At 34.8% G+C, this 10,358-nt stretch overlaps 1 protein-coding gene across 2 annotated transcripts; it reads right to left on the minus strand.

Moving 5' to 3' along the window:
- Positions 1-488: 488 nt before the first annotated feature.
- Positions 489-10,242, minus strand: LOC112559832 (spermatogenesis-associated protein 5-like). 2 transcript variants are annotated; one of them, XM_025231285.1, is made up of 15 exons: positions 9,889-10,242; positions 8,954-9,227; positions 8,618-8,676; positions 7,738-8,268; positions 7,294-7,426; positions 6,605-6,661; positions 6,088-6,211; positions 5,476-5,610; positions 5,051-5,168; positions 4,345-4,478; positions 2,669-2,878; positions 2,351-2,484; positions 1,925-2,051; positions 1,553-1,717; positions 489-805 (listed from the first exon to the last, which is right to left on the minus strand). In XM_025231285.1, exons 1-15 carry the CDS (start codon positions 10,076-10,078, stop codon positions 629-631), a joined length of 2,568 nt encoding a protein of 855 aa, XP_025087070.1. In that variant the 5' UTR covers positions 10,079-10,242; the 3' UTR covers positions 489-628. The 2 variants fall into 2 exon arrangements, 1 of the variants encoding a protein (XP_025087070.1); XR_003098401.1 differs by lacking the exon at positions 489-805 and having other exon boundaries at positions 1,577-1,717; positions 1,925-2,046.
- Positions 10,243-10,358: the final 116 nt, after the last annotated feature.

Here is a 10,358-nt window from a genome sequence, read left to right on the forward strand (position 1 = left end):
AGCAGCATATCACCCTCGATATTGTGGAATGTTCTTCAAGTTTTGTATTTTGATTACTATGTGAGTAAAATTAAGACGCGATTGTAAGAGGATCTGTCTACTATTGCAGGTAGGTCAGGTATTTGCTGCAAAGTTATCCCGTCAAATGCAAAAGACTGGCACCGGGATACAAGCCAAAATTGGTCTGGGTTATTTATGCTAAAACCACTAACCCACAGTTACTGCAACATTTCACCAACTGCTAGCACCAACGGACAATCATTTATGGCGGTTATCGCTCCTCATCATTTGAACAAAGTGGAATGAGTGAAGCATGACTGTTAACTGTTACAACTTCCTTATAGGGATTCACACAATCCATGTGCAGTTTTGTATTCTTGGGATCATATTCAATTATACAAGACTGCAAACAAAGTTTTGCTTCCCAGTATCAAGAATGATCCATCTTTACTGAATTTGCTCTTCAGACAAAGAAAGAATGCCAAGCCTTTTTTCTATAAGCACATTATCAGCTATTTTATTTCAAACATTCCGTGCTAGTGTTTAACTTTTCTTTTTTGCTTGCTTTTACTCTTCTCTTGGCATATATGCTTAAGTTTTCCACAAAGTATTATGCAGTCCAATAAATTCACACAAAATGTAGGCCACTCTTTTTGCTGTAGTTTTCATAAAAGTGTAGCATTTCAGCACTTATACCAGGCTTCACTGTTGCTAACGCAAAGTTAAAATGCCTGAGTGCAACTCTTTCACAGTTGATGTCCTCCTGAAGTGCAGATAAAGCAGCCTCATTGCAAACTGCTGTCAGCTGAAAGTGGAAATCGAGAAATGTGGCATCATAAAACATTCATTTCACATTAGACAATAGTAGAACTAAGTATCAAATTTGATATCCATGTTGACAACAAGTTCATAGCATATAAATCAAACATATATTTTTACAGGTTATCACCCTGCATCAAACTAGTGACAGACAAGATTTAAAGACTGCATACAGCAGGTTGAATCTTAAAATCTTTCTTTTTTCCCCAACCAAAAAGCTTTTTTCTATCATTGTCTTTAGTTAAAAGCACCCAGAAATGCATGGCTGTTTTCAAATAGTTGTATATCTACATAAACAGTATTAAACACACATTCTATTATATCAATCGGTCATATTGATTCAGTATAACGTATCAAAGTTATGGGGAGCAAGAGGGAATTTTCTCTAATTATATATCTTTAGCTATGCAATCCATTTCATACATATAGAATTCATTCTATAGCTATACAATGTATTTTATATGTATATAATGCATTCTATGGCAATACATTTCATTCCATACATTTTACTTTTGTAATTAAAGTATCTTCCCATGTTAAAATTGCCCACTGGGACAAATAAAGTCGGTCATTGTCTTTTTCATACTTTTAGAATGCATTCTGTTCCAGGAAAAAGTAATGATGTTAGTTGCCTGTATTTAAACTGAGCAACGAAGCATAAAAAAATTATAGCAATATACCAAGCAGCGTGCGTATTAATGGGTGCTGATTTATGCTGCAAATTTAAATATACCTCAGCTCCAGAGTATTGCTCGGTTTGTTTTGCTAAATCATCCAGCACCACATCTTCTGCTAATGGCATCTCCCTTACTGAAATCTGCAAGATTTCTCTTCTCGTGGAAAGATCTGGCAATGGCACATACAGAATTCTGTCGATGCGTCCTGGCCTCAAAAGAGCCTGGAAAAGCATCAAGTTAACAATAAAGATGTCATAATAAACAATGTCTACATAATATCAAGACTGTTGTAGCTGTCAAAACAAAAAGTAATCTCACATCTTATTTTCAGTACAATTATAGACCTAATCGACTAATATAGAATATCACCTGGGCTAATTTCTTCCAATTTAGTCTTTAAAATGTTTGAAACTGATTGATGTACCTACCTTGTCAAGCATGTCAGGACGATTGGTAGCTGCTACAATGGTGACACCTTGCAGTCTTTCAATGCCATCAATTTCTGTCAGTAATTGTGTCAGCACCCGGTCAGCAACATTGCTGGCACCACCTGAACTGAGAGAGGGCAGGAGGATTAGTTTATTCCACTGATAAAAAAAACATCTTTTAATTCCCAACATCTATTTACTAAGCCAACATTTTTTAGCTCTGCCAGAATTTCACCAAAATAACATATAAATAAATATAACTTTTGTTTTCCTTCATATCAATAAATTTCTCAGACAGCATCTTAAATACCACTGAGCGTTGCTTGATCTATCAAAAACAAAAACAAAGAAAACCAATGTCAATAATATAGAAAAATGTCAATAATTAACTATATTTTAAACGTTATCCTATTAATATTGATTTACCTTCCTCTCTCAACAGCTAATGCATCGATCTCATCAAAAAATATGATGGATGGGGCTGCAGCTCTAGCTTTGCGGAAAACCTCTCGCACAGCTCTTTCTGATTCTCCAACCCATTTGGTAAAGAGTTCTGGACCCTGAAATGAAATTATTGTCATTACAAGCCTATCCAATCTCACTGGAACAACAAATTCATTGACATCATTTACAGTTATGAGAGCAATAACAATTGTAAGGTATGTTTTTCCCATCTAATTTTTTTAGCAAAATGAAAGCAGAGGTGAAAAATAACCAGATGCTGGAAAGACTGGTAGACTTCACCTTGACAGCCAGAAAATTCAGTCCACTCTCAGTGGCCAATGCCTTAGCTATCATTGTTTTAGAACATCCTGGAGGTCCATACAGAAGCACACCACGGGGTGGTGAGATTCCAAGCCGTGTAAATGATTCAGGATGTTGCAAAGGCCATTGTACTGCCTGCTGCAGTTTTAATTTAATTTCTGCTTGTCCTCCAATATCTTTCCATTTCACCTGTTGACAAAATGAAGTATGTTTCTTTTTTTTTAAAGACGTCAAACAAATAGGAAATAAAGAAGACTCCGCAGAAAGCCTATTCCATAACCGATTAACAAAATATTTTACTTCTATAATTTTCAGGTAATTCTGAAAAATAACAAAAATCAAATGTTTCCAGCTAACTCTAAAAAAAGAACACCGAAGAACAAAATACTGGCACATCAAATACTAAACATAAACAAAAAATAATAATCTGTTTAACATATGATTGTTGGTTTTTCTCTTTTTTTACACTTTACACTGTTTATAGTAGGTATCTCCCTTCATACCTTTATCTATTGCTTTACGTTCTATTCTTGTACTTCATCTTTATGTTGTTCGATGTGCCTATATGCATCTCACCATTGACTCTGTTATCTAATGTTCATTTATCTTTACTGGTGTCCATTTCTTTTCAGCTACATAGAAAACATCATTCACTTTCATAGGCCCAGAATGGGTGGTACGGACAAAAATCTTTGAAGCTGAGTGGTGCAGCAGATTTATATGGAGTTGTCTTTGGCGTTTGTGATACTCCCATGTAGTTCTCAGGTGAAAATGAATGTGATCATGACAATGACAAAGTTGACTGTTGACATGCAATGGTGTTTAGGTTCTGAGAAAGATGAAGAATGGAAACTGCTGCGATTATGGATCTGGTGCCAACCGTAGATGCACTCGATTGCACACATCATAAGAGCGTTCATTGCACAATACAACAGTTCCTTTTGTCCATTTCTTTTTTCCCATTGTGAATGGTTGCATTACGACTTGGTTTCCCTTTTGCAGATAGGGAAGATATTTTGCATTTTTTGTCCAAGTTCTCCTGTCTCTTTTGACTGACATGAAGCCTTATTATGTCTATTTCTAGACTAATATATGGTTTCAGCAGGTTCTTAGAAGTAGGTAACAAGGTTCTTGTTCTTCTTTTGAAGAAATGTTGAAACGGGCTGGTCTGGGTATTTTGGCTAGGAGTATTTCTGTAGTTTAATAGAGCCAAAAATTGGTCGCTGTCTCTGTTTTTCTTAAGCAGTGATTTTGAAGACTATACAGCTGATTCAGCCTTTCCATTGTGAAGTCCTTATCCACGACCATAAATTCAGCTTTAAATCTCTTGACATTCTTTGATTATGAAATTTAAGCTGTACTTTGCCTTTAGGCTTGATAACAAATCCATTATAGGTGTAGAGTTAAGTATTGCACTTTTCAGTTTTAGTGTTATTGATGTGCTTGCTGTTAATCACATTCACAATTACTCCAGAATCAACTTGGCAGATATATGGACTGCCCTTCATAATCCTTGATAGTCTTTTTTCACAGTGTACTTCTTACAGCTAGAGATTGCTCTTCTGATTTTCTTGAGTACGCAGATAAAGTATATAAGACTAATCAACTGATGAATTCAACACTGTATCAGTACCTGTCAATAGCTGAGTTCTTACCTCTGGAACTTCAAGCTGCACCTCTCTCATGGCACTGGGGGAAATCTGCTTTATAGCTACCAGCAGATCTTCATATGTTAAAACATGGATCGTTCCTTCCTTTTGCTTTAAACGTTTCATAGCACATAGTTTTGCTAAAAATAAATAAAAAATACTCAAGTATTAAGTATGCAAATGGATTTGTTCTAAAATCATCAGTTTATGCTGTTTGTTCCAATAGTTTCAGAATAAAGTTATTAATAAAAAGTAAAAGTAATATTTCTAAAATTGTCTGATTATTTGTTCCTACACTGTACTCCACACTAGACTTCAAGGCTAAGGACACATTTATCATCTTCCATCACCAATTGTCTTTGTGCCTATCTTATACACACTGACGAGACAAACATAACTGAGAAGCAAAGCTAAAACAACTAAAATTTAATTTATAGAATGATTAATAGAAAAAAACCCACTCTACTTAAATTTAAATATCTATATTCTACAACTTTCATTTCAATGAAACTTGTATACAACTTTCAGATTTACACGACTCTTATTTCATAATTTTTATCTGCCTCTGGTTTATCTTGCTCCACCCAATGCACTGGGCACAGAAACACTGCTAAGTAAAATATGAATAGTAAATGCTTAATGAATGACAAGCAATTTCTTACAAATGATATTAAAAAATGAATAGCTGCAAATCTTCAGCATAGCTTCTCACCCTTCTTTAAGAGAGCTGTCAAGTCGGCACCTACAAAACCATGTGCTGCATCTGAAACGGCCTTTAGATCAGCTTCTGATATGTTGTGTGGAACATCGTGCAGGTGTGCTTTTAATATCTGAAATGTCAATGTAACATATTGATACTGTTCTAACAGATGTAACAGATATGGATGATATCAGATTTTAATAAAGCTCCAAACCAATATAAGCAACTTGAAACAGATTACATTATAAACAAACATAACGCTATTAATGATGTGTAAAATACAGAGATAAGGAGTAATTAAATGCAAGTTACAAAAAGTTTTAAGTCAGAAAAATTATTAAAAAGCATGCATAGTTTAGAGTGGAGCTAGACAAACTAATGGCAGGCATTGTAATAAACAACATTTGCTAAAAAGTATCAGAAAGCTTTATATCTACCTGCAGTCTCTCTGCGGCAGAAGGCACACTAGTTTCAATTTCATAATCAAGGCGGCCAGCCCTACGTAAGGCAGGATCAATGCTGTCAGGTTTACTGGTTATACCGAGAACATAACACACAACTTTGGACTCTTTCTGTAAAGGTAAGAGATGAAAAGGAATGTGTAAACATGGTTGTATATTCCTCATAAATTTCTTGATCTTGAAATAATTTAAAGCGATGTCTTATGTATAGATACACACGTGTGTAATACAAATATAACACTGCCCAATCAGTGAACATTAATTAATGGTAGGATATTTAAACTTTAATACTTTAGTCATTCATGAGACAATCACATCTGTTACCCAGGTACCAGGTATAAAGAAGTGACATTGCTTGGCGATTGCATTTTGATTCAGTCTGAATTCCCCGTTCTTACCTCAAAACAGTATGCTTGTCAGCACTTCATTAATTATTCAATTTTCCTAGCAGGCTAGTAACTAGTAACTAGTAACATTTCTACTTTACTGTTTTGATGTACTCATGAAAGTGTATACTGAAGATTAATAGTAAACATCTAATGACTTGAAATATAATTTTGGATATATTTCAACAAAAGTGTAACATACATGTGCAAGTTCATCAAGCAAGGTGATCAAAGTGGTCACAATGCGCTTTTTTAAATCGGAATGAGTGTTGTCTCGAGGAGGACACAGTCTGTCCAGTTCATCAAAAATAATCAAGCTAGGGGATCTGCAGAAAAATTTTATAATTATAAGACACATAACTATTTTTTTTTTCTTGTTCTTTTATTCTGATGGTGCAGAAACAGTAACATGAAAAAGTTGTAAAGACTATGAGATTATGAACCACAAAACTCTTATGCTCTCTCCTTATATATATTTTCACTCCCTCTCTCACACACACATTAGAAAAAAAATGTTTTCACCATATAATTTATGCTTAAAAGATGTTTTATTATAAAACATCCAGAGATAAAGTGAGAAAAAAAAATGGTTTGAAAAATAAAAGTGACTGTGATAGTGCATTCAATGGTAAATATACTCTCTTTATCTCTAAAAGAAAATAATTAGACATTAGATGGACCAGAATTAAAAGAAAACCAACTGCTTTAAAATATCTTACCTTTTAGCTGCTAACTGAAAGATGTCTTTTAGCTTTTTCTCTGTCTCTCCATAAAATCTGAAATATTATGGCATGTTTCTATTTTTAACAACAATGGAGTTTGAAGTTTTATCTTATCCTGAGTAGAGAATGTAAAGAGGACTTTAACTAGCAAATTAGAATTACTGAACCAACACTAAGTTTTGGACATGAAAGGATATTATAAATGCTGAGTTGATTTTTTTCATGACAATATTTGTACTTTATACAGTGTACTCCACTTATATCTACAGTGTCTGGGCCAAACTTTAAGCATACATGCTTTCAGCAGTGATGATCTCTCTTGTTTTCACACTCTATGGCAACAAATTTAGTCAATGATTGCGTTTCGCATAATGATGCCCCATCAACAGCATCAGCAACAGGCTTAAACTCAATATTAGACTAACATACAGATTTGATGGTAGCAAAAGTTTAGATCAACAAGTCACACAAATTTAAACTTAGAAATCTGGAAGTCACTTACAAGACATGCTGTAATAAATATCTTGTTAAAAAACCATTAACCCACATCTCAATACACATACATGTAAATGCAGCGAAAGTATGCATGCACACACACACATGCCACAAGCACAGCCATATTATCACTTGCTTTATCTGTGACAGTAAGCAATGACAATGCTTATACTAAAGAGCCTAAATCTTACTTGCTCAGGACATCAGTGTCACCAGAAATGTAGACAGGAAACAATGACATTTCATTGGCTATCGCTTTTGCAAACATAGTTTTTCCTGTTCCACGAGGCCCAAAGAGCAAAATTCCTTGTGATGTGCGATGACCTTTGCACAAAAATGATCGAGATAAACAACAGGTAACATATGACTAAGACCTTTAAATAATTAACCAACACTGTCAACATGTTTACAAACTGTGCGTGTGCATGTATATATACTGTGTGTGCATGCATATATCCTAGAGTGCTTGGGTTTGTTGTTTGCATTTAATCCCGTGAAAGCAACTAGGGCTATATCAAGGCAACGAAAGGCAATCTTAGCATAACAACAAAAGGTAATTAATCTTAACAAGTTTATGGGAATGTACTTTCCAATCACTACTATAAACAAAAGAAGCTTGTGCCTAAAGGTCTTACCATAATGTGCCAGAAGATCAGATCTCTTTAGATAAATATGAAAAAAGTATGAAACGGCTTTAATCTGTTTGTCCAGTCCACCAATGTAGTCAAATGTTATCTTCTTCTCAGTGGTCAAATCTGAAATGGATCCTTTGAAATGTGAAAGCACAAATTTTGTTTGAGCAGTCACTTTAGCAAATCTGTTGAAATTAAATTCTGATTTATTTCCTGACCGGTGTATAGTTGGTGTTTGGAAATACTCAGATCTTTCAAAACATTTCTCAGGCGTCTGAAGTTGAGGTGATAACATACTGTTTGTTGATGGTGTGGATGATGTTGAAACGTCCAAAATATCTTCAGGATCCGAGACCCCAGAAATATTTATCGCCGACAAATCCTGACACACAACACTTTCCTTTGCTGGTAACAGTTTCACTTCAAGACGGTATGTCTCGGGAAGTTCAACTTGTACTTTCTTGATGCAGTAGGAGCACGAGAGTCCAAAATAATGCACTGTGTAAACACTGCCTTGCACGATGTACTTTCCTTCTAAAATAAAAAAAATAGGGGAATAAAAGTACATAATAAAATATGTTATCTTCATGTACATGTTACACGTGTTATGTACCCTCTATCTCTCTCCCTCTCTCTCATGCAAACACACACACACACTCTCTCATAAAAAAAAAAAAGTTAATGATTTCTTCAATGAGTCATTAAATACATATCATTTTTTATATCACTTTAAAAACCTTATTTTGCTCAAATTATCAATCTCAAGAAAGCATAAATTGACCATAGTTCTAAAACAATTTGAGATTATATAGTTGATTACTTCAACAGTTTAATTTTTACAGATGGAAACAATAAAGCCATATGCATAAAAATATCAATATACCCATTTTCAGGCTTAAATACTGCAGAAATTCATCTTTCAGGAAAATATCATTCAAAGTCCTAGGAAAAAAATCAGATACAGAACATGATGAAAATTTAGCTATCCCACAGATTAATATGAAAGCCAAAGTTTAGGAACAGATTGTAGTAACAGATGATGGTAACATTGCTTAAACAAAGCATCAGAACTAAGAAACTGCTTACATACTGTAACAAACCAAGCATAATCAAACAATGACAAAAGCTGATAAATACAGTTACACCTTGTTCAACAAGATAATTAGTGCTTAGAAGAATGGGCTATGACTGCTCTGACAAACCTCAAGCAAGCAATTACCTTATTTCAATTTCAACCTCTTCAGCTATCCTTCCAGCATCCTTGAAAATCTGAACAGTGACCAGATTCCCAGCTTCAAAGTGTATTTCTTCTTGCAATATTGATGTTTTTGGCAAAACCACACTTACAGGGTGGAGACTGGTATTTGGCCATGCCCGCAAGACATGTGAATCATTCAGTATACACAGATGACCAATTGACAGCCCACAGAGGAGCATCGATGCAGGGTGCACTAACACAAGCTCATCTTTCCATTTAGGCAAGTCTATTGCACCTGAAATTGAAAGGACATATTGATAATGAAAATGCTGCTATATTGCTATACATTTTGTTTGTTTTTAAAAGCTTCGCTGCTTTTCACAAGGTTTATTGCAACCTCAATTTCATACTGTGTGGGATCATGCATGCTTTAAACTGTGGTTTGCATTTTATTTCCATATTCAACCCTGCATATAGCTTGATCTTCCCAAGAATGCTTCATAAATAATACTTCTTTACAAGCAGTGTTCTGCCAAGTTGGAATGGGTATTTCACATCCACTAGTATTCTTGTCTTTATCCCCCAGCTCCTTTAATCAATTCGTTTCTCTATACCTCCATCGACACACCACAGAATGTACTTCTTTAGGTGGCCTTACTTTCTATGGGAAGAACTGTGAAATATACCGAAAATATTTCAGCGCATTTACAAAGAAGCCGTCACATTCCAAATCAAAATGATGCTTAAAAAGTTTTTATAAGCTGTTTCTGAAACTAGAGTTTGGCTTTATTTATTTTATTTTATTGCATCTCTGCTTATGTGTACTCTCAGGTGACTAAATAATAAATGCAAAACTTATATAGCACATACTCGCACTTCTAAGGGGAATGCTCCAGAAGACAAGCAAACACATGAACAACAGAATAAAAACAAACATAAAAACGTAAAATAATGACCGGTAAAATAATCATCTCCTTCAGGAGAGACAGTAGCATGGAGTACTCCATCCTTAATAAATCCATGGACGATTGGCTGTCCAGATTTACAGCTATATTGGTGTCTGGAAATGTCCAATCTATGGACGATGCGACCACAAGTCAGGCACTCACGCCAATCTTCTCGTTTTGTCTTCTGTTTTGGTGGCATTGCTAATACTTTCCGGAATGCTACTAAACGTTTATTTAGATTAAAGAAACAGGTCAAAAGTTTTCTGTAAAATCTCGCAAAGCTATTTTTTATGAACTAATTTTATGCAGCTCGAATAATAAACTACTCCGATAGCATCTCGACAGTCATGCGTGTTAGCTTGTAAACGGTGAAGAACTGGAATACTCTCTAATAAAACCTTCGAACGCTTACATTCGTAATCAATAGCAAAACGCACACTGTGTCAATGAAGACAAATTATATATTGTTATTTTGCAAG

Source organism: Pomacea canaliculata, linkage group LG3 (genome assembly GCF_003073045.1).
Source record: "Pomacea canaliculata isolate SZHN2017 linkage group LG3, ASM307304v1, whole genome shotgun sequence".
Classification (NCBI taxonomy): Eukaryota; Metazoa; Mollusca; class Gastropoda; order Architaenioglossa; family Ampullariidae; genus Pomacea; species Pomacea canaliculata.